Raw genomic sequence first — 26,326 nt, forward strand, 5'->3', positions numbered from 1 at the left:
CTGTGTGTGTGAGAGAGGCTGGACGGTGCTGTGAGCTACCACTGCCTGAGCTGCCGGTGTATATCGGCGGAGGGACTGGCGAGGTGTGGCCATGACATTCGGAAAGTGAAATCTGGTTGCGGGAGTTTTGAACGTGCTGTAGGAGAGCAAGAAACAGCCTGTGTGCTCCCTGTCTGAGGGCAGGAATCTGAAAGCTGGAGATTCACGAAGCAGCGAGTGGAAGATCCCTGACAGAAAATCACAGCCAGAGTTCGAGGCAAGCTCAAAGATCAGCCGTTGTCTCCAAACATCACTGATATTATTGGAAAACGGATTGTTGCTTGATTCGAGCAATAGGTTATTCTTTAAATAAAACCACAAACAAGACTCAATCTAGGTGGAAATATGAGAAAACATTTGTTCTTTCTCGCCTTCACTGCAATCTTTGACAGAATGGACCGCAGCTTCGTCATTAGCTCTCCGTTACCATTCTGCATATTCATCACTCACAACCAACATTTTCGTTAACTGCACATGGAGAAGCCTGCAGCAAATCCTTTTATTCCCAGACGCAGGAAAACGTTTCCCTGTCACTCACTCCAATGAACCGCACCCTTTCCCCTCTCATTGACAACCTGTGATCCCGACCCTTGACCATTTGTTCCTGGGGATTATATTTGACCCCGAGATTAACTTTTGATGCAGAAACAAACCATAATTGTTCACCAGTTTGGAATGCACCTTATCTTACATTTAAACATGGAGCCCTTGTGCCAGACACCGGGAAACCATGAAAAATCACCTTCCCCTCTCTCCTGTCAAGACCAAAGGCAGGGAGTGAGGGCCCGGCTCTGGTGCTGCTCCTCCTGCGTCCATCCGGGTCGACTCCCAATGTCCTACCCCCGACCCCAGATCCCCAAACTGAACAAAGCGACCTTCACACCCCATTCCCGTTCTCGGCCCGAACGTACACCCCTGTCCCGGGACACAGTCAAACCCCTCACTCAATTCAGTCAAGTTCCCTCCGCCCCTTCTAAACTCCAGCAGACACAGGCCGAGCCTTGACCAACGTTTCCTTCTGAAACAATTTCAGGCATTACTCTGGGAAAACCTCTCTGTAATATCTCATGGCAGTTTACTTAAAATACATTACAACCTCCCTTCAATAAGATGACTAACTGTACACACTATTCCAGATGTGGCCTCACCAGATCCCTGCACAATTGAAGCAACCGGACTATTTCAGCATTCTTATATTGTTTGCCTCTGTAAGTCATTAATTTATTATTCATTGACTGGACAAGTCAAAACAGTTTGCCTCTCAATGTGGATCAACAGAAACTCACCATATCATGCAGTTTGCTCAGAGTCTCTGTGTTCAGAACTTGCTGTAAGTGAAAAGTGAAATTCGAAAAGTGAAAACCGCTTCCAGGGATTTTGCAGGAGCTGCGGGGAGATCAAGAGTTGGTGCGGTTTCTTTCTGAGGTAAGGGATCGAAAGCTGGAGAGTCCGGAAGCAGCGGCTGGGAAATCCCGGCTGGAAAATCGCAAGCAGCGCTCGGTTTGCAGCGGAATGTTGAGTGTGTTCAGATCATCGGGCACTGAGCTGGTGTAGAGGGCGGCTCTGTACTTGGGGCAGGGGGAGTCAGGCTGGGTATTGGGGGCTGGATGTCCCAATTAGGATTATAGAGACCCCCGACTGCGGGAATCCCCTGTGTCCCGGTGTGTTCACATCGCGCTTGTCCCGTCCCCACATCCCGGGTTGGAGATGACAGGGAGCCCGGCTCACAGGCCTGGCTCACCGGCTGCTGCTCCCTGTCTCCGCTCACATTCACCTGGGTCACAATCCGCTCCCTCACTGGAGGAAGGTTCTCATTTCCCGCTGAGATTCTGGAACCATTTTCAGAGTCGGAGTGAAATCATCAGGATCTGGTCCGAATCCGACTCCGAAAGTGATCCCCTTCCCTTCCCTTTCATCGTTTCTGTCTGCTCTCTCTCCCGGGATAGTGTCCATGTCAGTTTCTCTCTGGAAATGAACCTCGTGTCAACTTCCTCCAAAGTGCAAGTGTCTCAGGGAAAGTGACGCGTTTTGTCATTTCCGAAAGGGAGGGGAGATTGTAAACAGAGCGGGTCAGACTGAGAGGGGGCAGGGTGAGGAATATCTGGGAAAGTGTGAGCGATATCCCGGGATATTCCGCTAAAACAAGAAATGTCTCCAAGTCACTTTTAGCTTGGGGCTGCATCCGCACTTTCAGAGCGGGTGTTATATTTTAAATACTTTGAAACATTCATTTCTATAATTAACTGTTGCTGTTTGTATTCGGAACCGAAACTAAGTTCACCTGAAAAAAAATTCATTCTTGGATTTAAGTTGTTCACCATCGCTTTTTAAATATACTCGACCATTTTACATTGCATTGGAGCATAGCGACTGTACTTTGACAATTACAAAAGTACCTTACAAACACTTTCAGAAATGCATGTTGCTGTCCTCACCCAAACTCTCAAGGCTCCTTTCCGACGCAGCCTCGAAGGACCCCAAACTTTTGTAAAGGTAATGCCTGAATCCTGAGGTAGGCCAGTTTTATCTGTCCGACCAGATTACTGTGTTTTTTATTTTTTAAAAATCTACTTTTATTTACGGTAACACCGTTCAAGAGCAAAGCACTTATCAGGTACCAACCAAAACAAACCATTGAAAACTGTCACTTCAAATGCAGGAAAGTTGTTCAGCAATTTGTGATGAAAGCTCCCACCAAATGATACAGTAAAGAGAAGGAAACCTGGTTTTATGACATTGATTGTGGGTCACTTAGTGCAATGTCAAAGGATCATTGGTGGGCTCTTAACTACTCACCATCTCTGTTAATAGTTTGATTGAATGGGCTCACCAAATTGCTGATTTCACAAAGGAAGATGAACAAAACAATTTGGGAGAGGGACATGCAGATCATCCAAAGACCAATCAATCAGTTCAGGCTGTGGGTAAAATTATGCAAGTGGATTATAATGTGGGAAAATGTGAGGGTGTCCATATTGCTGAGAAGCATTGTCACCACATCCACAAAAAAAACCTCCCTCCACCACCGTCAGTCTGTGGAATCAATGTCTAATACCTACAAGATGCACTACAGAAATGCAACAAAGCCCCCAAGACAGCATCTTCTAAACCCAAAAACACTGTCAAACAAAGGTAAGGAGAGCAGATATATGGGAACACTGGCAGTAGTAAGTTCCCCACCAAGCCACAAGCCATCCTATCTTGGAAATGAATCACCATTCATTTAGTGTCATTTGGACAAATTGTGGAGTTTTCTCTGAAATACAGCATTGTGGGTCAACTTATAGCACATGGACTGCATTAGTTCAAGAATACAACTCTCCACCACCTTCTCAATGGCAACTAGGGACAAGCAACAAATGCAAGCCCAGCCAGTGACACACCCGTGCCTTGTTACAAGGAGGAAGGTGAAGAAAAGTAGGGATGAATTGTGACCCCTGTACACTATATTCGTGCAACCAGACACTGTGTGCTGATGAAATAATGTTTGGGCTCATTACTTAAATAAGATATACCATAATCAGATACAGTTCAGAGTAGCTTCAGTCAGTTGATTCCTGAAACGAAGATGTCACCTGATGAGAAAGCTTTCATAGCCTGGGCCTCCAGTTATTGCAGTTTTGCAGAAGAAGCTGGTGAACTTACTGAAACAATTAAGGACCTGAGGAAACCTGAGTGTATAAATGGTGTGAAGATATTTTTGCCTTTGTGGTAATGATAACTCAGGGCACTGTTGAATATGAACATTCTCAACCTAAGATGGAAATGAGGATATTTATTCTGTGGTCAGAGAATTGTTAATCTCGAAACATCTCTACTCCATACAATGGTGGTGGCATTGAATATATTCAAGTCTAAAATGGAGAGATTTTTGATCAACAAGCAAATCAGATGTCTTTGTTCTCAGTCATCTGTAAGAATAATAAGGTGGTAATGGTCGAGGATTTTAACATTCCAAACATACATTGAGACTGCCATATTCAGTATCTACCAGAGAATGTGCAAAATGTGACCTACTCTTTGGAAATAGGGCAGGACAAGTGACTGAGGAGTCACTGGGTGAGCACTTTAGGGTCAGCAACCATAATTCAATTAGATTTAAAATAGTAAAGGAAAAGGATAGACTGGACCTAAAAGTTAAAGTTGTAAACTGGAGGAAGGGCAATTTTGACGTTATGAGGCAAAACCTTTCAAGGTTGATTGGGGCAGAAGTTTGCAGGTAAAGGGACAGTTGGAAGATTGGAAGCTGTCAGAAATGAGACAACAAGAGTCCAGAAACAGAATGTTCCTGTTAGGGTGAAAGGCAAGGCGGGTAGGTGTAGGGAATGCTGAGTGCCCAGATAAATTGAAGTTTTGGTTAAGAAAAAGAAGAAATCAACTCTCAGGGAAAGACAACAGAGAGCAAGCGAATCCTCAGAAGACTATAAAAGAAGTAGGACTTTATGTAAGAGGAAATTCAGGAGGGCATTAAGAGGACCTGAGATCGCTTTGGCACATACTGTTAATGAGAATCCAAATTGACTTTATAAATACATTAAGGATAAATGGTCAACTAGGGAAAGGATAGGACCCCTCAAAGATCAGCAAGGCAGCCTACGTGTGGAGTTGAAACTTTATTGCTGGAACAGCACAGCAGGTCAGGCAGCATCCAGGGAACAGGAGATTCGACGTTTCGGGCACAGGCCCTTCTTCAGCCTACGTGTGGAGCCATAGGAGATGTGGGAGATACTAAATGATTATTTTGCAGCAGTGTGCACTTTGAAGGATATGGAAGATATAGAATGTGGGGAAATAGATGGTGAAATCTTGAAAAATGTCCAGATTACAGAGGAGGAGGTGTTGGATGTCTTAAAATGCAGCAAGGAGACAGAGGGTGGCGGAATGTTGCTTTTCGGACTGGAGACCTGTGTCCGGTAGTGTGCCACAAGGAAGGGTGCTGGGTATTCTGCTATTTATCATTTGGATGTGAACACACGAGGTATAATGAGCAAGTTTGCAGATGACACCAAAATTGGAGGTGTACTCGACAGTGAGAATGTTTCCTCAGAGTACAACAGAATCATGATCAGATAGGACAATGGGCTGAGGAGTGGCAGATGGATTTTAATTTAGATAAATATGAGCAGCTGCATTTTGGAAAGGTAAATCAGGGCTGGATACACTTAATGGTAATGTCCTGGGGAGTGTTGCTGACCAAAGTGTCCTAAGAATGCAGGTTCATAGTTCCTTAAAGTGGAGTCACAGGTAGATAGCATAGTGGAGGAGATTTTTGGCATGCCTTCCTTTGTTGGTCAGAGCATTCAGGAGGTCATGTTGCAGCTGTACAGGACATTAGTTAACCAACTTTTGGAATATTGTGCGCAATTCTGGTCTCCCTCCTATCAGAAGGATGTTGTGAAACTTGAAAGGGTTCAGAAAAGATTTGCAAGGACGTCACTTTGGTTGGAGGGTTTGAGCTACAGGAAGAAGCTGAAAAGGCTGGGGCTATTTTCCCTAGAATGTTGGAGGCTGAGGGGGTAACTTCACAGTAGTTACGAAAATCATAAGGGACATGGATATGGGAAATAGCAAGGGTTAGGGATGGCAAAACTAGCAAGGCATAGGTTTAGAGAGAGGGGAAAGATTTAAAAGGGACCTAAGGGGTGGCTTTTTCATGCAAAGCATGGTGCATGTATGAACTGAGCTGCCGAAGGAAGTGATGGATGCTGGTACAATTACAACAATTAAAAGGCAACTGAATGAGTACATGAATAGGAAGGGTTTTGAGGGATATGGGCCAAGGGCTAGCAAATGGGATGAGGTTAATTTAGGATATCTGTGCAGCAAGGATAAGTTGGAGTGAAGGGTCTGTTTTAGTGCTGTACATCTCTATGACTCTATTTGTCTGCCTACCCTATCTATACAGGGTTGCTGTTGCTCTTGTCATCACCATTCTCACTTCACCTCAGTCACCCATTCCATTTCACTCTCACTGCCAACAGATTTTCTCCTTCATGCCCACTATCAAATTAAGTTCATTTTTGCTGCTGAACAAAAATACAAAGTTCCGTGAAAGAACTGTAAAAGCTACAAAATCAGAGCAGTCGAGTTTAACAAAAACAGAAATTGCTGGAAATGCTCAGTAGGAATGGCACCCCCGTGAAGAGAAATGACAGTTAACATGGCAGGTTTGGTGACCCTTCCTCAGAACAGATGGCAGCTTGGAAAATGTCAGATTATACGGAGAAGATAGGGTGGGGGCTGAGGGATGGTGTGTGTTGGGGGTTAAGGAGTTCATGATGGGTAGCGATAGAGCCCAAAGAGAGAATTGAACAGCTGGGCAGAAAGATCATTGGTTAATGATCTGGCGAGTAGGGTGAACACGTATTAATGGGAACTGTTTGTGGCTAACAATGGATTGTGTGTAACAGCAGACTATATGGTAATACGACCATGTGTGTCAGGCTACAGGGAAGGATGTGGATGATTTCACACCCTGAAGGTATTGGAGTCATTACTGAGTCCAGGAGGTTGCAGTGTACCCATGCTAAAAACAAAGTGTTGTTCTTCCAGCTTTTGCTGAGCTTTGTTGGAACACTCCAGCGAGCCTGAGACAGGGATGTTAGCCAGGGAAAAGGATGGTGTGTTAAAGTGGCAGGCAACTGGAAGCTCAGGGTCTTTTTTGTAGTCAGAAAACAGATGTTCTGCGAAGCAGTCACCTAGTCTAGACTTTGTTTCTCCTGTGTAGAGTAGAGCACATTGTGAGTAGTGAATGCAGTAGACATACTTGGGTCCTTGAATACTGAGGAGGGAGGAGTCAAATGGGCAGTTGCTACACCTTCTGCAGTTGTAGGGGTAGGTACCATGGGGTTGTGGAGGACACAGTTTTGGGAGTGAAAAAAGAGGTGTTTGAGGTATTCTTGAGGGAATGGAGGCCACAGTATGCTGACAAGGGAGTGGAGGGGAAAGTATGTGTCTGAAAGAATGGAGTCTGAAGAAAAGGGAGGGGTAGAGGCTTCCAGATGACCATGGGATAGTGCAGTTTAAAATGGATTTGTGAATCTGAGGAGTAAGGACAATTTGATAGAGCAAAGTTGATGTTGGAGATGAGGAGGACTAGGAGTAACAGGCTTCAGACAGAAATACCCACTGCATTTATATTCAGTGTCCGAAGGTTAAATGACAGAAATCAAAAATAAATGCCAATACATGAAAATGTGTAATATTGTTAAAACAATTTTATTTATATCATTGAGCCGTTACTCAGTATAAAATTTCACAGTTGAAAAAATAGCATACTTCCCAACGTATAATAAATAGTATTAAATTAATATCTTTAAGTTAAATAACACATCCTATAAAACAGTACCATTTCAATAAATTAAGACATCATGCCAATAAATGTACACAAATGAAAATAACTGACATGGTTTCCAAGATTGGCAAATACAAATTCATAAGTGCCAAGGTCAATATGATTGAGACTTCGCTGTAGTGCAAGTACATGTCTTTGACAGTCTGACATTCCAAAACAGACTGCACACACAATGAATCTTTAACATTGCATCAAAAGAAAATATCACAACAATAAATAACAGTGCACTAGAATAAATAGTCCGACTAACATTCTCATTGTACGTTTGTGACACAACATTTCTTACAAGCAGAAATAAATAGTTTCAATGGAAAGTCTTTGAAATAAATATTCATTGTTCTGGTGTGTAGTAAATATGTACTTTTCAGTTTCTTTTGCTGACTTGTGCCATAATGAAAAGCAACTGTTGTAAACGAGCTCTGGTCTCAGCACGGATGATTTCCCAGGAACATTCGCTGAATTTCTGAAAAGGTAAAATATTCAAGTAAATGCATTTGAGAATGAGTCAAGTTAAATGTTGAAAAATGTATTGCTTGCCAGGAATTACACACTTAGTTCTGAATTGTCATACCTTGTGTTTGAGAAACTTTTCCAGTTTCCTAAAGTAATGTTGAATGGCAGCATTTCTCTTCAACTTGTGGTCAGATCCTGGTTTCCTCAGACAGTCTTGCAACTCTCTCAGCTGTTGCTCCAGGAGGAGACAAAAGTTTTCCACCTTGTCCCAGGCCCATGGTACTGAACCCAGATTCATGCTGTAGATCTTGTTGATGTGGTGCAGGGAATGATGGATAATCTCAATCCTGTCCTGAGTCTGTACAACACACACAAGTTTAGGACAGGGACATTAGTGCTGTTCATTTGGGGTAATGTTAGATTAAATAAAACAATGAGCAAATAATCATTACATGTTCAAATTACAGATGCTTAGTTTTAGTATGTTAAAAGGGCTCATGCAAAAGTACATACAAATCAAACATGATCAGATCAATGAAAAATAAGCAATGGATTATGGAAAAATAAATCCATGGATTCGATGCAAGTACATCGGAGGCAGAGGAAAAGGAGTTGGAGGATTCAGTAACTTAGAATTGTAGAAATCACAATGAAACAGGATTGATTCTGAACAATTAACATTCAGTTATTCATACAAGGAAACAGGCTCAATCAGATGGGAGAACTAGCAAAATAAATTAGGGGACAAAAATGCTTGGAGATTGATTGGTACAAATCACAAGAAGGAAGGTAACTGAAATTTGAATTTACATTATTTAGAAAACAAAGGTAACAAGCATCACGCTAAAGAGGGGGGGTTGATGAACAATCAAGAAGAGAATTAACAGATAAGGAGGTGGTCTTTTACTTATTCACAGAAAATGGAGCATGAAATTTGCCTGGTCTGTATTGAATTCATCTCAAGTTGCTGTTGCAAAGAATAAAATTAAATAGTGCAAAATCGAACTTCAAGGAGCCACAAAAAAGCCATGACATGGTAAGGAATCCCATTTCCAGTATGACAAAGGATGTTGGTTATTTTGGACTTGGACGTGACATCGAAAAATCAGAGACAATGACAAATACATAGTGTGACCTGGGAACAGAAGCCCAGATGCAGTGATTCAGATAGCAGGAAGGGGATTGTTTGTTGAGTGCGAGAGTTGAATTTTAAGGAGGCAAAATGATTCTCAGTGACAGCCCTGCTGAACGTCCTTCAGCGTCAGCTCAATGGTAATGTGATAACTCACAATTCAGTGGCCAGTGCTGCAGTGAACATTGTAGATGCACTTAAGGGGAAATAAGTCAAATTATTTGAGTAGATGGGGCAAGTAGTGACAATGCTAATAGCAAACAAGGAAAACTCAAATACAGTACAGACATGGCATGAACTGGACACACTGATGTGCTGTACCAATTGCATTTATGATAGCAATGGGAGTAAGGAGATAGTGGAAGTGAAATTTTTATAGCGTGTTCGATTTAGATAACTTGAGAAACTTACAAGAACTCTGTGGAATGTGAGAGTGAAAAACTGAGACAATATGAGCAGAGCTGAGAAATAAGATATGTGCAATGACTGTGATAGGGATATACTACTGCAACATACCCCCTTCACCACTCACACACCCCCCACCCCCCCCCCCCCCACCAACAGCCACCAACTGTCACCGTTTTGAAAATTGTTGAAAAACCAACAGTTTTAAGATAGCTGTGAATATGGTTTACATCTGGACCTTGGGGCAAGGTACTAAATTGGGGGAGGGCAAACTATGTCAGTATTAGGCAGGTGCTAGGGAGTATTAGTTGAGAAGGGCTGTAGCTGGCAAGTCCACATTTGACATGTGGGAATTGTTTAAAGACCCACTGATGAGATTTCAGGACTAGTGTGTTCCAGTAAGGAGGAAGGATGGTAAGGTAAGGGAACCTTGGATAACCAGGGAGATTGTAAATTTACTCAAACAAAGAAAATAATCATATCCGAGGTCGAGGAAGCCAAAATCAACAGAGCCCATGAGGAGTATAAGGGAAAGAGGAAATGAACACAAGCAGTGAATTGGGAGAGCAAGCAGGAGCCATAAAACGACCTTGGCAAGTGAGATAAAATAAAATCCTGAAGCATTCTACACATACTTCAAAACAAGAGGATTAATGGTGAGAAGAGAGGACCATTGAAGGATGAAGGAGGGAACTTGGGCTCAGTAGCGGAGGATGTGGGTGAGATCCTAAATGAGGTCTTTGCATAAATATTCACCCAGGAGAAGGATATGGAGGTTAGTTGGATTTGTCCAGCACATGCTAATATGCTATGGCATTTTGAGATCAACAAAGGAGTGGTATTGGGTTGTTGGAAGAGCATTAAAGTGGCTAAGTCCCCAGGACTCGATGGTACCTACCCCAGGTTATTGAGAGATCTAAGAGAGGAGATTGCTGGGAACTGACCATGATCTTTGCATCCTTGTTCGCCACTTGAGAGGGTCTGGTGGACTAGTGAGTAGGTAATGTTGTTCCTCTGTTCAAGAAGGAAAATAGGTACAATCCAGGAATCTATATATCAGTGAGTCTCACATCGGTGGTTGGGAAGAAATTGGAGAGATTGCTTAGGGATAGGACTAACGGGCATTTGGGAAAGTGTGGCTAAAGTAGGAGCAGTCAGCACGGCTTTGTACCGGGCAGGTCATGTTTTACTGATTTTTTTATTTTATGAGAAGATGACCAAGGTGATGGATGAGGGTAGAGCAGTGGATGTTGTCTATATGGATTTCAATAAGGCTTTAGACAAGGGGCCTCATGGTAGGCTCTTCCAGAAGATTAAGATGCATGGGATCCATATTGACTTGAACACATGGATTCAGAATTGGCTTGCCCACAGAAGACAGAGGGTCGTGTGGAACATGTATTTCATCTGGAGGTCTGTGACTAATGGTATTCTGCCAGGATCCATACTGGGACCTATGCTGTTTGTGATACATGTAAATGACTTGGATGAACACATAGATGGCTGGGGTAGTAAGTTTGCAGACGATACAAAAATTGATAGAGTTGTGGATAGTTGTGGATAGAACGTTGTCAAACGATATAGCATAATATACATCAGTTACAAATATGGGCAGAGAAATGGCAGAAGGACTTTAATCCATGTTAGTGTAAGGTGCTGCACTTTGGGAGTCAAATGTTCAGGAAAAGTACACTGTTATTGGCAGGACCATGAACAGAATTGATGTACAGCAGAATCTTGGGGCTCAAGTCTGTTGCACCCTGAAAGTGACCATGCAAGTAGAGGGGTGGTCATGCAGGTGTATGGCATGCTTGCCTTTATTGGTCAGCGAATTGAGTAGAAGAGTCGGGATCTCAAGTTGCAGCTTTGGTTAGGCCACAGGTAGACTATTGCATTGAATTCTGGTCACCACATTACAGGAAGAACGTGGACGCATTGGAGAGGGTGCAGAACAAGTTTCCCAGGATGCTGTCTGAATTAGCAAAAAGGAGAGATTGGAAATAAAACTCGGGTTGTTTTCTCTGGAGCGGTGGAGGCTGAGGAGAGACTTGATAGAAGTCTATAAAGTAATGAGGTGCATAAATAGGGTTGACAGTCACAATTTGTTTCCCAGAATTGAAACATCTAAACCTAAAAGGTGTGCATTTAAGCTAAATTCAAAAGGAGGCGTGCGGATACGTTTTTACACAGGGAGTGGTCGGTGTCTGGGACATGCTGTGAGGTGAGGTAGTGGAGGCAGATACAATAGGGGCGTTTAAGAGACTTTTAGATAAGCACATTAATATGCAAGGAATGGAGGGTTATGGACCAAGGGTGTGCAGACGGGATCAAAGTTGGCTTCATGTTCAGCACAACATGTTGGGCCGAAGGGCCCGTTCCTGTGCTATATTGTTCTACGTTCTAAGCTGTGAAAAAGGAGATCAAGCCAGTAAGCGGCAAGCGTGGGATGAAGGCAACAAGATGGTTTGAGCGAGAATGTGGATAGGGATGGCTTTTCGGATGAGCTGGGAAATGGTTTGATGGATGAGCTCGGTCGAGGGCTTGACCTAATATCAACGGGTGAAGTAGACGTTAGGAGATTTTAAGTGTTGAAACATGTTGGGATAAAGTTTGTGAGTGAGGTAAAGATTTTCACAGTGGGAGAAATCGCTGCGGTTCAATTTTCTGATGTGAACTCTCTGATCGTGTCGTTAATCTCACACATACTTTCTGTGAAATCAGTCTGAATAAAATGAATCGAGTTTTAACTCACCTCCATTCCGTCCGAAAGTTTCACCAGGTCCAAGGGCTTGGTTTTCAGGGAGAACCTCTGCCTTAAACAGTGTCCGGGAAAGGGACCGCCCTGAGAGGAGAGAACAGTCCCGGTTACATTCACTCCCAGAAACTGAGATCCTGGAGAATCACTGAGCGGTAACGACACAAACTTAAAAACTATTTCTCCCTGATCTGACATTGAGCCGGGAGCAGAACCACTGAGATTCCGGTCAGCTGAAACTCACCATTTCTTGCAGTTTGCTCAGAGTCTCTGTGTTGAGAACTTGCTGTAAGTGCAGCCTCTCACAGTCCAGACTCAGGGTCCCGGACAACAACACCAGCACCGTCCAAAATCTCCAAATCCTCCCCAGAGCCATGCTGCACCGAACCAGAGGGAAGCCTTGAGCGGAAGGAATTGATCTCGAGTAACTCCTAAACCGGTTCCTTTCTCACTGAGTGAACCTCCAGGAGTCCCAATGCAGCCGCTTGTGAAACAGAAGCGATCTCCTTAAGTGTCGAGTTCTCTGTGTGTGTGAGAGAGGCTGGACGGTGCTGTGAGCTACCACTGCCTGAGCTGCCGGTGTATATCGGCGGAGGGACTGGCGAGGTGTGGCCATGACATTCGGAAAGTGAAATCTGGTTGCGGGAGTTTTGAACGAACTGTAGGAGAGCAAGAAACAGCCTGTGTGCTCCCTGTCTGAGGGAAGGAATCTGAAAGCTGGAGATTCACGAAGCAGCGAGTGAAAGATCCCTGACAGAAAATCACAGCCAGAGTTCGAGGTAAGCTCAAAGATCAGCCGTTGTCTCCAAACATCACTGATATTATTGGAAAACGGATTGTTGCTTGATTCGAGCAATAGGTTATTCTTTAAATAAAACCACAAACAAGACTCAATCTAGGTGGAAATATGAGAAAACATTTGTTCTTTCTCGCCTTCACTGCAATCTTTGACAGAATGGACCGCAGCTTCGTCATTAGCTCTCCGTTACCATTCTGCATATTCATCACTCACAACCAACATTTTCGATAACTGCACATGGAGCCCTTGTGCCAGACACCGGGAAACCATGAAAAATCACCTTCCCCTCTCTCCTGTCAAGACCAAAGGCACGGAGTAAGGGCCCGGCTCTGGTGCTGCTCCTCCTGCGTCCATCCGGGTCGACTCCCAATGTCCTACTCCCGACCCCAGATCCCGAAACTGAACAAAGCGACCTTCACACCCCATTCCCGTTCTCGGCCCGAACGTACACCCCTGTCCCGGGACACAGTCAAACCCCTCACTCAATTCAGTCAAGTTCCCTCCGCCCCTTCTAAACTCCAGCAGACACAGGCCGAGCCTTGACCAACGTTTCCTTCTGAAACAATTTCAGGCATTACTCTGGGAAAACCTCTCTGTAATATCTCATGGCAGTTTACTTAAAATACATTACAACCTCCCTTCAATAAGATGACTAACTGGACACACTATTCCAGATGTGGCCTCACCAGATCCCTGTACAATTGAAGCAACCGGACTATTTCAGCATTCTTATATTGTTGCCTCTGTAAGTCAATAATTTCTTATTCATTGACTGGACAAGTCAAAACAGTTTGCCTCTCAATGTGGATCAACAGAAACTCACCATATCATGCAGTTTGCTCAGAGTCTCTGTGTTCAGAACTTGCTGTAAGTGAAAAGTGAAATTCGAAAAGTGAAAACCGCTTCCAGGGATTTTGCAGGAGCTGCGGGGAGATCAAGAGTTGGTGCGGTTTCTTTCTGAGGTAAGGAATCGAAAAGCTGGAGAGTCCGGAAGCAGCGGCTGGGAAATCCCGGCTGGAAAATCGCAAGCAGCGCTCGGTTTGCAGCGGAATGTTGAGTGTGTTCAGATCATCGGGCACTGAGCTGGTGTAGAGGGAGGCTCTGTACTTGGGGCAGGGGGAGTCAGGCTGGGTATTGGGGGCTGGATGTCCCAATCCGGATTATAGAGACCCCCGACTGCGGGAATCCCCCGTGTCCCCGTGTGTTCACATCGCGCTTGTCCCGTCCCCACATCCCGGGTTGGAGATGACAGGGAGCCCGGCTCACAGGCCTGGCTCACCGGCTGCTGCTCCCTGTCTCCGCTCACATTCACCTGGGTCACAATCCGCTCCCTCACTGGAGGAAGGTTCTCATTTCCCGCTGAGATTCTGGAACCATTTTCAGAGTCGGAGTGAAATCATCAGGATCTGGTCCGAATCCGACTCCGAAAGTGATCCCCTTCCCTTCCCTTTCATCGTTTCTGTCTGCTCTCTCTCCCGGGATAGTGTCCATGTCAGTTTCTCTCTGGAAATGAACCTCGTGTCAACTTCCTCCAAAGTGCAAGTGTCTCAGGGAAAGTGACGCGTTTTGTCATTTCCGAAAGGGAGGGGAGTTTGTAAACAGAGCGGGTCAGACTGAGAGGGGGCAGGGTGAGGAATATCTGGGAAAGTGTGAGCGATATCCCGGGATATCCGCTAAAACAAGAAATGTCTCCAAGTCACTTTTAGCTTGGGGCTGCATCCGCACTTTCAGAGCGGGTGTTATATTTTAAATGCTTTAAAACATTCATTTCTATAATTAACTGTTGCTGTTTGTAATCGGAACCGAAACTAAGTTCACCTGAAAAAAATTCATTCTTGGATTTAAGTTGTTCACCATCGCTTTTTAAATATACTCGACCATTTTACATTGCATTGGAGCATAGCGACTGTACTTTGACAATTACAAAAGTACCTTACAAACACTTTCAGAAATGCATGTTGCTGTCCTCACCCAAACTCTCAAGGCTCGTTTCTGACGCATCCTCGAAGGACCCCAAACTTTTGTAAAGGTAATGCCTGAATCCTGAGGTAGACCAGTTTTATCTGTCCGACCAGATTACTGTGTTTTTTATTTTTAAAAAATCTACTTCTATTTACGGTAACACCGTTCAAGAGCAAAGCACTTATCAGGTGCCAACCAAAACAAACCATTGAAAACTGTCACTTCAAATGCAGGAAAGTTGTTCAGCAATTTGTGATGAAAGCTCCCATCAAATGATACAGTAAAGAGAAGGAAACCTGGTTTTATGACATTGATTGTGGGTCACTTCGTGGAATGTCAAAGGATCATTGGTGGGCTCTTAACTACTCACCATCTCTGTTAATAGTTTGATTGAATGGGCTCACCAAATTGCGGATTTCAAAAAGGAAGATGAAAAAAACAATTTGTGAGGAGGACATATAGATCATCCAAAGACCAATCAATCAGTTCAGGCTGTGGGTAAAATTATGCAAGTGGATTATAATGTGGGAAAATGTGAGGGTGTCCATATTGCTGAGAAGCATTGTCACCACATCCACAAAAAAAACCTCCCTCCACCACCGTCAGTCTGTGGAATTAATGTCTAATACCTACAAGATGCACTGCAGAAATGCAACAAAGCCCCCAAGACAGCATCTTCTAAACCCAAAAACACTGTCAACAACAAAGGTAAGGAGAGCAGATATATGGGAACACTGGCAGTAGTAAGTTCCCCACCAAGCCACAAGCCATCCTATCTTGGAAATGAATCACCATTCATTTAGTGTCATTTGGACAAAATTGTGGAGTTTTCTCTGAAATACAGCATTGTTGGTCAACTTATAGCACATGGACTGCATTAGTTCAAGAATACAACCCTCCACCACCTTCTCAATGGCAACTAGGGACAAGCAACAAATGCAAGCCCAGCCAGTGACACACCCGTGCCTTGTTACAAGGAGGAAGGTGAAGAAAAGTAGGGTTGGATTGTGACCCCTGGACAGTATATTCGTGCAACCAGACACTGTGTGCTGATGAAATAATGTTTGGGCTCATTACTTAAATAAGATATACCATAATCAGATACAGTTCAGAGTAGCTCCAGTCAGTTGATTCCTGAAACAAAGATGTTGCCTGATGAGAAAAGCTTTCATAGCCTGGGCCTCCAGTTATTGCAGTTTTGCAGAAGAAGCTGGTGAACTTACTGAAACAATTAAGGACCTGAGGAAACCTGAGTGTATAAATGATGTGAAGATATTTTTGCCTTTGTGGTAACAATAAGCAAGGGCACTGTTGAATATGAACATTCTTAACCTAAGATGGAAATGAGTAAATTTATTCTGTGGTCAGAGAATTGTTAATCTCGAAACATCTCTACTCCATACAATGGTGGTGGCATTGAATATATTCAAGACTAAAATGGAGAGATTTTTGATCTACAAGCAAATCAGATGTCTTTGTTCTCAGTCATCTGTAAGAATAATAAGGTGGTAATGGTTGAGGATTTTAACATTCCAAACATACATTGAGACTGCCATATTCAGTATCTTTGAGGAGAAAGTGAGGTCTGCAGATGCTGGAGATCAGAGCTGAAAATGTGTTGCTGGAAAAGCGCAGCAGATCAGGCAGCATCCAGGGAACAGGAGAATCGATGTTTCGTTCCTGAAGAAGGGCTTATACCCGAAACTTCGATTCTCCTGTTTCCTGGATGCTGCCTGACCTGCTGCGCTTTTCCAGCAACACATTTTCAGCCATATTCAGTATCTACCAGAGAATGTACAAAATTTGACCTACTCTGTGGAAATAGGGCAGGACAAGTGACTGAGGAGTCACTGGGTGAGCACTTTAGGGTCAGCAACCATAATTCAATTAGATTTAAAATAGTAAAGGAAAAGGATAGAATGGACCTAAAAGTTAAAGTTGTAAACTGGTGGAAGGGCAATTTTGACGTTATGAGGCAAAACCTTTCAAGATTGATTGGGGCAGATGTTTGCAGGTAAAGGGACAGTTGGAGAATTGGAAGCTATCAGAAATGAGACAACAAGAGTCCAGAAACAGAATGTTCCTGTTAGGGTGAAAGGCAAGGCTGGTAGGTGTAGGGAATGCTGAGTGCCCAGATAAATTGAAGTTTTGGTTAAGAAAAAGAAGAAATCAACTGTCAGGTATAGACAACAGAGAGCAAGCAAATCCTCAGAAGACTATAAAAGAAGTAGGACTTTATGTAAGAGGAAATTCAGGAGGGCATTAAGGGGACCTGAGATCGCTTTGGCACATACTGTTAATGAGAATCCAAAGGGACTTTATAAATACATTAAGGATAAATGGTTAATTAGGGAAAGGATAGGACCCCTCAAAGATCAGCAAGGCAGCCTACATGTGGAACCATAGGAGATGTGGGAGATACTAAATGATTATGTTGCAGCAGTGTGCACTTTGAAGGATATGGAAGATATAGAATGTGGGGAAATAGATGGTAAAATCTTGAAAAATGTCCAGATTACAGAGGAGGAGGTGTTGGATGTCTTAAAATGCAGCAAGGTGGATAAATCCCCAGGACCCAATCAGGTGTACCCTCTGTGGGAAGCTAGAGAAATGATTTCTGGACCCCTTGCTGCGATATTTCTATCGTTTCACATACGTGAAATGTCAGAAGACTGGAGGTTGGCTAACGCAGTGCCACTATTTCAGGAAGATGTTAAGGAAAACCCAGGGAACTACAGAGCAGTGACATTGGTGATGGGCAAGTTGTTGGAGGGAATCCTGAGGGATTGGATTTACATATATTTGAGAAGGCAAGGACTGATTTGGGATAGTCCACATGGCTTTGTGCATGGGAAATCATGTCTCACCAAGTTGATTGAGTTTTTTGAAGAAGTAACAGAGAGGATTGATGAGGGCAGAGCAGTGGATATGATCTATATGGACTTCAGTGAGGTGTTGAACAAGGTTCCCCATGGTAGACTGGTTAGCAAGGTTAGACCACATGGAATATAGAAAGAACTAGCCATTTGGACACAAAACTGGCTCAAAGGAAAGAGACAGAGGGTGGCGGGAATGTTGCTTTTCGGACTGGAGACCTGTGTCCGGTAGTGTGCCACAAGGATCGGTGCTCGGTATTCTGCTATTTATCATTTGGATGTGAACACATGAGGTATAATGAGCAAGTTTGCAGATAACACCAAAATTGGAGGTGTACTCGACAGTGAGAATGTTTCCTCAGAGTACAACAGGATCGTGATCAGATAGGACAATGGGCTGAGGAGTGGCAGATGGATTTTAATTTAGATAAATATGAGGAGCTGCATTTTGGAAAGGTAAATCAGGGCAGGATTTATACACTCAATGGTAATGTCCTCGGGAGTGTTGTTGACCAAAGTGTCCTAAGAATGCAGGTTCATAGTTCCTGAAAGTGAAGTCGCAGGTAGATAGCATAGTGGAGGAGATTTTTGGCATGCCTTCCTTTATTGGTCAGAGCATTCAGGAGGTCATGTTGCAGCTGTACAGGACATTAGTTAACCAACGTTTGGAATATTGTGCGCAATTCTGGTCTCCCTCCTATCAGAAGGATGTTGTGAAACTTGAAAGGGTTCAGAAAAGATTTGCAAGGATGTCACCTTGGTTGGAGGGTTTGAGCTACAGGAAGAAGCTGAAAAAGCTGGGGCTATTTTCCCTAGAATGTTGGAGGCTGAGGGGGTGACCTCACAGTAGTTACGAAATTCATGAGGGACATGGATATGTGAAATAGCAAGGGTGAAGGATTGCAAAACTAGCGAGGCATAGGTTTAGAATGAGAGGGGAAAGATTTAAAAGGGACCTAAGGGGTGACTTTTTCATGCAAAGCATGGTGCATGTATGAAATGAGCTGCCGAAGGAAGTGAATGATGCTGGTACAATTACAACAATTAAAAGGCAACTGAATGAGTACATGAATAGGAAGGGTTTTGAGGGATATGGGCCAATGGCTAGCAAATGGGATGAGGTTAATTGAGGATATCTGTGCAACAAGGATAAGTTGGAGTGAAGGGTCTGTTTCAGTGCTGTACATCTCTATGACTCTATTTGTCTGCTTTCCCTATCTATACAGGGTTGTATATATGTGTGTGTGTATATGAGTGCCTGTGTGTGAGAATGTGTGTGTATATGGGTACCCCTGTGTGTGTGTGTATGAGTACCTGTGTGTGTGTATATGAGTACCTGTGTGTGTGTGTACATGAGTACATGTGTGTGTGAGTATATGAGTACCTGTGTGTGTGAGAGTATATAAGTACCTGTCTGTGCATGTGAGTATATGTGTGGGTGTGTATGAGTACCTGTGTGTATGAATGTGTGTGTATATATATGAGTACCTGTGTGTGTTGTTGCTCTTGTCATCACCATTCTCACTTCACCTCAGTCACCCATTCCATTTCACTCTCACTGCCAACAGATTTTCTCCTTCATGCCCACTATTCAATTAAGTTCATTTTTGCTGCTGAACAAAAATACAAAGTTCTGTGAAAGACCAGTAAAAGCTACAAAATCAGAGCTGTGGAGTTTAACAAAAACAGAAATTGCTGGAAAAGCTCAGTAGGAATGGCACCCCCGTGAAGAGAAATGACAGTTAGCATAGCACGTCTGGTGACCCTTCCTCAGAACAGATGGCAGCTTTGAAAATGTCAGATTATATGCAGAAGATAGGATTGGGGGCTGAGGGATGGTGTGTGTTGGGGGTTAAGGAGTTCATGATGGGTAGCGATAGAGCCCAAAGAGAGAATTGAACAGCTGGGCAGAAAGATCATTGGTTAATGATCTGGCGAGTAGGGTGAACATCGATTAATGGGAACTGATTGTGGCTAACAATGGATTGTGTGTAACAGCAGACTATATGGTAACACGACCGTGTGTGTCAGGCTACAGGGAAGGATGTGGATGATTTCACACCCTGAAGGTATTGGAGTCATTACTGAGTCCAGGGGGTTGCAGTGTCCCCATGCTAAAAACAAAGTGTTGTTCTTCCAGCTTTTGCTGAGCTTTGTTGGAACACTCCAGCGAGCCTAAGACAGGGATGTTATCCAGGGAAAAGGATGGTGTGTTAAAGTGGCAGGCAACTGGAAGCTCAGGGTCTTTTTTCTAGTCAGAAAACAGATGTTCTGCGAAGCAGTCACCTAGTCTAGACTTTGTTTCTCCTGTGTAGAGTAGAGCACATTGTGAGTAGTGAATGCAGTAGACTAGATTGTGTGAAATGCAGTTAAAGTGCTGCTTTCAGTGGAAGGCATCCTTGGGTCCTTGAATACTGAGGAGGGAGGAGTTAAATGGGCAGTTGCTACACCTTCTGCAGTTGAAGGAGTAGGTACCATGGGGTTGTGGAGGACACAATGTTTAGAATGAAGAAAGAGGTGTTTGAGGTGTTCTTGAGGGAATGGAGGCCACAGTGTGCTGACAAGGGAGTGGAGGGGAAAGGATGTGTCTGATGGTGACATCTTACTGAGTGTGCTGGAAATCTTGGAAATTCATTAAGGTGGGGACATAATGGTATAAAACTGTCACCTTTGCTGAGTACAGTGTGTTCAGCATCGGAGAGTGGTGGGTAAGGAGGAATAGTGAATATTGAATATGCAATGGGAGGTGGATTTGGGGAGGGAAAGGAGTCTGAGGGAAAGGGAGGGGTAGAGGCTTCCAGATGACCATGGGATAGTGTAGTTTAAAATAGATTTGTGAATCTGAGGAGTAAGGACAATTTGATAGAGCAAAGTTGATGTTGGAGATGAGGAGGACTAGGAGTAACAGGCTTCAGACAGAAATACCCACTGCATTTATATTCAGTGTCCGAAGGTTAAATGACAGAAATCAAAAATAAATGCCAATACATGAAAATGTGTAATATTGTTAAAACAATTTTATTTATATCATTGAGCCGTTACTCAGTATAAAATTTCACAGTTGAAAAAATAGCATACTTCCCAACGTATAATAAATAGTATTAAATTAATATCTTTAAGTTAAATAACACATCCTATAAAACAGTACCATTTCAATAAATTAAGACATCATGCCAATAAATGTACACAAATGAAAATAACTGACATGGTTTCCAAGATTGGCAAATACAAATTCATAAGTGCCAAGGTCAATATGATTGAGACTTCGCTGTAGTGCAAGTACATGTCTTTGACTGTCTGACATTCCAAAACAGACTGCACACACAATGAATCTTTAACATTGCATCAAAAGAAAATATCACAACAATAAATAACAGTGCACTAGAATAAATAGTCTGACGAACATTCTCATTGTACGTTTGTGACACAACATTTTTTACAAGCAGAAATAATTAGTTTCAATGGAAATTCTTTGAAATAAATATTCATTGTTCTGGTGTGTAGTAAATATGTACTTTTCAGTTTCTTTTGCTGACTTGTGCCATAATAAAAAGCAACTGTTGTAAACGAGCTCTGGTCTCAGCACGGATGATTTCCCAGGAACATTCGCTGAATTTCTGAAAAGGTAAAATATTCAAGTAAATGCATTTGAGAATGAGTCAAGTTAAATGTTGAAAAATGTATTGCTTGCCAGGAATTACACACTTCGTTCTGAATTGTCATACCTTGTGTTTGAGAAACTTTTCCAGTTTCCTGAAGTAATGTTGAATGGCAGCATTTCTCTTCAACTTGTGGTCAGATCCTGGTTTCCTCAGACAGTCTTGCAACTCTCTCAGCTGTTGCTCCAGGAGGAGACAAAAGTTTTCCACCTTGTCCCAGGCCCATGGTACTGAACCCAGATTCATGCTGTAGACCTTGTTGATGTGGTGCAGGGTATGATGGATAATCTCAATCCTGTCCTGAGTCTGTGCAACACAAACAAGATTAGGACAGGGACATTAGTGCTGTTCATTTGGGGTCAAGTTAGATTAAATAAAACATTGAGCGAATAATCATTACATGTTCAAATTACAGATGCTTAGTTTTAGTGTGTTAAAAGGGCTCTTGCAAAAGTACATACAAATCAAACATGATCAGATCAATGAAAAATAAGCAATGGATTATGGAAAAATAAATCCATGGATTCGATGCAAGTACATCGGAGGCAGAGGAAAAGGAGTTGGAGGATTCAGTAACTTAGAATTGTAGAAATCACAATGAAACAGGATTGATTCTGAACAATTAGCATTCAGTTCTTCATACAAGTAAACAGGCTCAATCAGATGGGAGATCTAGCAAAATAAATTAGGGGACAAAAATGCTTGGAGATTGATTGGTACAAAACACAAGAAGGAAAGTAACTGTAATTTGAATTTGAATTATTTAGAAAACATAGGTAACAAGCATCACGCTAAAGAGGGGGGGTTGATGAACAATCTAGAAGAGAATTAACAGATAAGGAGGTGGTCTTTTACTTATTCACAGAAAATGGAGCATGAATTTTGCCTGGTCTGTACTGAATTCATCTCAAGTTGCTGTTGCAAAGAATAAAATTAAATAGTGCAAAATCGAACTTCAAGGAGCCAGAAAAAAAGCCATGACATGGTAAGGAATCCCATTTCCAGTATGGCAAAGGATGTTGGTTATTTTGGACTTGGACGTGACATAGAAGAATCAGAGACAATGAGAAATACATCGTGTGACCTGGGAACAGAAGCCCAGATGCAGTGATTCAGATAGCAGGAAGGGGATTGTTTGTTGAGTGCGAGAGTTGAATTTTAAGGTGGCAAAATGATTCTCAGTGACAGCCCTGCTGAACGTCCTTCTGCGTCAGCTCAATGGTAATGTGATAACTCACAATTCAGTGGCCAGTGCTGCAGTGAACATTGTAGATGCACTTAAGGGGAAATAAGTCAAATTATTTGAGTAAATGGGACAAGTAGTGACAATGCTAATAGCAAACAAGGAAAACTCAAATAGAGTACAGACATGGCATGAACTGGACACACTGATGAGCTGTACCAGTTGCATTTATGATAGCAATGGGAGTAAGGAGATAGTGGAAGTGAAACTTTAATCGTGTGTTTGATTTAGATAACTTGAGAAACTTACAAGAACTCTGTGGAATGTGAGAGTGAAGAACTGGGACAATACGAGCAGAGCTGAGAAATAAGATATGTACAATGACTGTGATAGTGTTATACTACTACATCATACCCCCTTCCCCCGTCACGCCCCCACCCCCCCATCCCCCCACCAACAGCCACCAACTGTTACCGTTTTGAAAATTGTTGAAAAACCAACAGTTTTAAGATAGCTGTGAATATGGTTTACATCTGGACCTTGGGGCAAGGTACTAAATTGGGGGAGGGCAAACTATGTCTGTATTAGGCAGATGCTAGGCAGTGTTAGTTGAGAAGCGCTGTAGCAGGCAAGTCCACATTTGACATGTGGGAATTGTTTAAAGACCACTAATGAGATTTCAGGACTATCCAAGGAGATTGTAAATTGACTCAAACAAAGAAAAGAACCATAAAGAGGTCGAGGAAGCCAAAATCAAACAGAGCCCATGAGGAGTATAAGGGAAAGAGGAAATGAACACAAGCAGTGAATTGGGAGAGCAAGCAGGAGCCATAAAACGACCTTGGCAAGTAAGATTAAATAAAATCCTGAAGCATTCTACACATACTTCAAAACAAGAGGATTAATGGTGAGAAGGGAGGACCACTGAAGGATGAAGGAGGGAACTTGGGCTCAGTAGTGGAGGATGTGGGTGAGATCCTAAATGAGGTCTTTGCATAAATATTCACCCAGGAGAAGGATATGGAGGTTAGTTGGATTTGTACAGCACATACTAATATGCTATGGCATTTTGAGATCAACAAAGGAGTGGTATTGGGTTGTTGGAAGAGCATTAAAGTGGCTAAGTCCCCAGGACTCGATGGTACCTACCCCAGGTTATTGAGAGATCTAAGAGAGGAGATTGCTGGGAACTGACCATGATCTTTGCATCCTTGTTAGCCACTTGAGAGGGTCTGGTGGACCAGTGAGTAGGTAATGTTGTTCCTCTGTTCAAGAAGGAAAATAGGTACAATCCAGGAATCTATATATCAGTGAGTCTCATATCGGTGGTTGGGAAGAAATTGGAGAGATTGCTTAGAGATAGGACTAACGGGCATGTGGGAAAGTGTGGCTAAAGTAGGAGCAGTCAGCACGGCTTTGTACCGGGCAGGTCATGTTTTACTGACTTGGTTTATTATATGAGAAGATGACCAAGGTGATGGATGAGGGTAGAGTAGTGGATGTTGTCTACATGGATTTCAATTAGGCTTTCAATGGTCCTCATGGTAGGCTCTTCCGGAAGATTAAGATGCATGGGATCCATGATGACTTGACCACATGGATTCAGAATTGGCTTGCCCACAGAAGACAGAGGGTCGTGTGGAACATGTATTTCATCTGGAGGTCTGTGACTAATGGTATTCTGCCAGGATCCATACTGGGACCTATGCTGTTTGTGATATCTGTCAATGACTTGGATGAACACGTTGATGGCTGGGGTAGTAAGTTTGCAGATGATACAAAAATTGATAGAGTTGTGGATAGTTGTGGATAGAAGGTGGTCAAGTGATATAGCATAATATACATCAGTTACAAATATGGGCAGAGAAATGGCAGAAGGACTTTAATCCATGTTAGTGTAAGGTGCTGCACTTTGGGAGTCAAATGTTCAGGAAAAGTACACTGTTATTGGCAGGACCATGAACAGAATTGATGTACAGCAGAATCTTGGGGCTCAAGTCTGTTGCACCCTGAAAGTGGCCATGCAAGTAGAGGGGTGGTAAAGAAGGTGTATGGCATGCTTGCCTTTATTGGTCAGCGAATTGAGTAGAAGAGTCGGGATCTCAGGTTGCAGCTTTGTTTCGGCCACAGGTAGACTATTGCATTGAATTCTGGTCACCACATTACAGGAAGAACGTGGAGGCATTGGAGAGGCATTGATGAACAAGTTTCCCAGGATGCTGTCTGAATTAGCAAAAAGGAGAGATTGGAAATAAAACTCGGGTTGTTTTCTCTGGAGCGGTGGAGGCTGAGGAGAGACTTGATAGAAGTCTATAAAGTAATGAGGTGCATAAATAGGGTTGACAGTCACAGTTTTTTTCCCAGAGTTGAAACATCTAAACCTAAAAGGCGTGCATTGAAGCTAAATTCAAAAGGAGGCGTGCGGGTAAGTTTTTACACAGGGAGTGGTAGGTGTCTGGGACATGCTGTGAGGTGAGGTAGTGGAGGCAGATACAATAGGGGCGTTTAAGAGACTTTTAGATAAGCACATTAATATGCAAGGAATGGAGGGTTATGGACCAAGGGTATGCAGACGGGATCAACGTTGGCTTCATGTTCAGCACAACATGTTGGGCCGAAGGGCCCGTTCCTGTGCTGTATTGTTCTACGTTCTAAGCTGTGAAAAAGGAGATCAAGCCAGTAAGCGGCAAGCGTGGGATGAAGACAACAAGATGGTTTGAGCGGGAATGTGGATAGGGATGGTTTTTCGGATGAGCTGGGAAATGGTTTGATGGATGAGCTCGGTCGAGGGCTTGACCTAATATCAAGGGGTGAAGTGGACGTTAGGAGATTTTAAGTGTTGAAACATGTTGGGATACAGTTTGTGAGTGAAGTTAAGATTTTCACAGTGGGAGAAATCGCTGCGGTTCAATTTTCTGATGTGAACTCTCTGATCGTGTCGTTAATCTCACACATACATTCTGTAAAATCACAGTCTGAATAAAATGAATTGAGTTTTAACTCACCTCCATTCCGTCCGAAAGTTTCACCAGGTCCAAGGGCTTGGTTTTCAGGGAGAACCTCTGCCTTAAACAGTGTCCGGGAAAGGGACCGCCCTGAGAGGAGAGAACAGTCCCGGTTACATTCACTCCCAGAAACTGAGATCCTGGAGAATCACTGAGCGGTAAGGACACAAAATTAAAAGCTATTTCTCCCTGATCTGACTTTGAGCCGGGAGCAGAACCACTGAGATTCCGATCAGCTGAAACTCACCATTTCATGCAGTTTGCTCAGAGTCTCTGTGTTGAGAACTTGCTGTAAGTGCAGCCTCTCACAGCCCAGACTCAGGGTCCCGGACAACAACACCAGCACCGTCCAAAATCTCCAAATCCTCCCCAGAGCCATGCTGCACCGAGCCAGAGGGAAACCCTGAGCGGAAGGAATTGATCTCGAGTAACTCCGAAACCGGTTCCTTTCTCACTGAGTGAACCTCCAGGAGTCCCAATGCAGCCGCTTGTGAAACAGAAGCGATCTCCTTAAGTGCCGAGTCCTCTGTGTGTGTGAGAGAGGCTGGACGGTGCTGTGAGCTACCACTGCCTGAGCTGCCGGTGTATATCGGCGGAGGGACTGGCGAGGTGTGGCCATGACATTCGGAAAGTGAAATCTGGTTGCGGGAGTTTTGAACGAGCGGTAGGAGAGCAAGAAACAGCCTGTGTGCTCCCTGTCTGTG

General features: G+C 43.3%; 2 protein-coding genes across 2 annotated transcripts; both read right to left on the reverse strand.

The window, feature by feature from the left end:
- Positions 1-7,123: 7,123 nt before the first annotated feature.
- LOC148141798 (interferon alpha-F-like) lies at positions 7,124-12,724 on the reverse strand. Its single transcript, XM_087977644.1, has 4 exons — positions 12,383-12,724; positions 12,136-12,225; positions 7,965-8,204; positions 7,124-7,856 (listed from the first exon to the last, which is right to left on the reverse strand). The coding sequence occupies exons 1-4, from the start codon at positions 12,512-12,514 to the stop codon at positions 7,758-7,760; spliced, it is 561 nt and encodes a 186-aa protein (XP_087833770.1). The 5' UTR covers positions 12,515-12,724; the 3' UTR covers positions 7,124-7,757.
- An 8,066-nt stretch (positions 12,725-20,790) lies between these two features.
- On the reverse strand, positions 20,791-26,001 carry LOC148141799 (interferon alpha-F-like). The gene is made up of 4 exons (XM_087977646.1): positions 25,870-26,001; positions 25,623-25,712; positions 21,501-21,740; positions 20,791-21,392 (listed from the first exon to the last, which is right to left on the reverse strand). Exons 1-4 carry the CDS (start codon positions 25,999-26,001, stop codon positions 21,294-21,296), a joined length of 561 nt encoding a protein of 186 aa, XP_087833772.1. The 3' UTR covers positions 20,791-21,293.
- Between the last annotated feature and the right edge of the window lie 325 nt (positions 26,002-26,326).

This window comes from Chiloscyllium plagiosum, unplaced genomic scaffold (assembly GCF_037043375.1).
Source record: "Chiloscyllium plagiosum isolate Xiang-an unplaced genomic scaffold, Cpla_swu_hap1 HiC_scaffold_32, whole genome shotgun sequence".
Lineage (NCBI taxonomy): Eukaryota > Metazoa > Chordata > Chondrichthyes > Orectolobiformes > Hemiscylliidae > Chiloscyllium > Chiloscyllium plagiosum.

Coding starts and splice junctions, on each gene's coding strand:
- LOC148141798 (XM_087977644.1), bottom strand. CDS start 12,514: ATGGCTCTGGGGAGGATTTGGAGATTTTGGACGGTGCTGGTGTTGTTG. Junction 12,226..12,382: donor TGAGCAAACTGCAAGAAATG/GTGAGTTTCAGC, acceptor CTCTCCTCTCAG/GGCGGTCCCTTTCCCGGACA. Junction 7,857..7,964: donor AAAAGTTTCTCAAACACAAG/GTATGACAATTC, acceptor TTACCTTTTCAG/AAATTCAGCGAATGTTCCTG.
- LOC148141799 (XM_087977646.1), bottom strand. CDS start 26,001: ATGGCTCTGGGGAGGATTTGGAGATTTTGGACGGTGCTGGTGTTGTTG. Junction 25,713..25,869: donor TGAGCAAACTGCATGAAATG/GTGAGTTTCAGC, acceptor CTCTCCTCTCAG/GGCGGTCCCTTTCCCGGACA. Junction 21,741..25,622: donor AACTTTCGGACGGAATGGAG/GTGAGTTAAAAC, acceptor TGTGTTGCACAG/ACTCAGGACAGGATTGAGAT.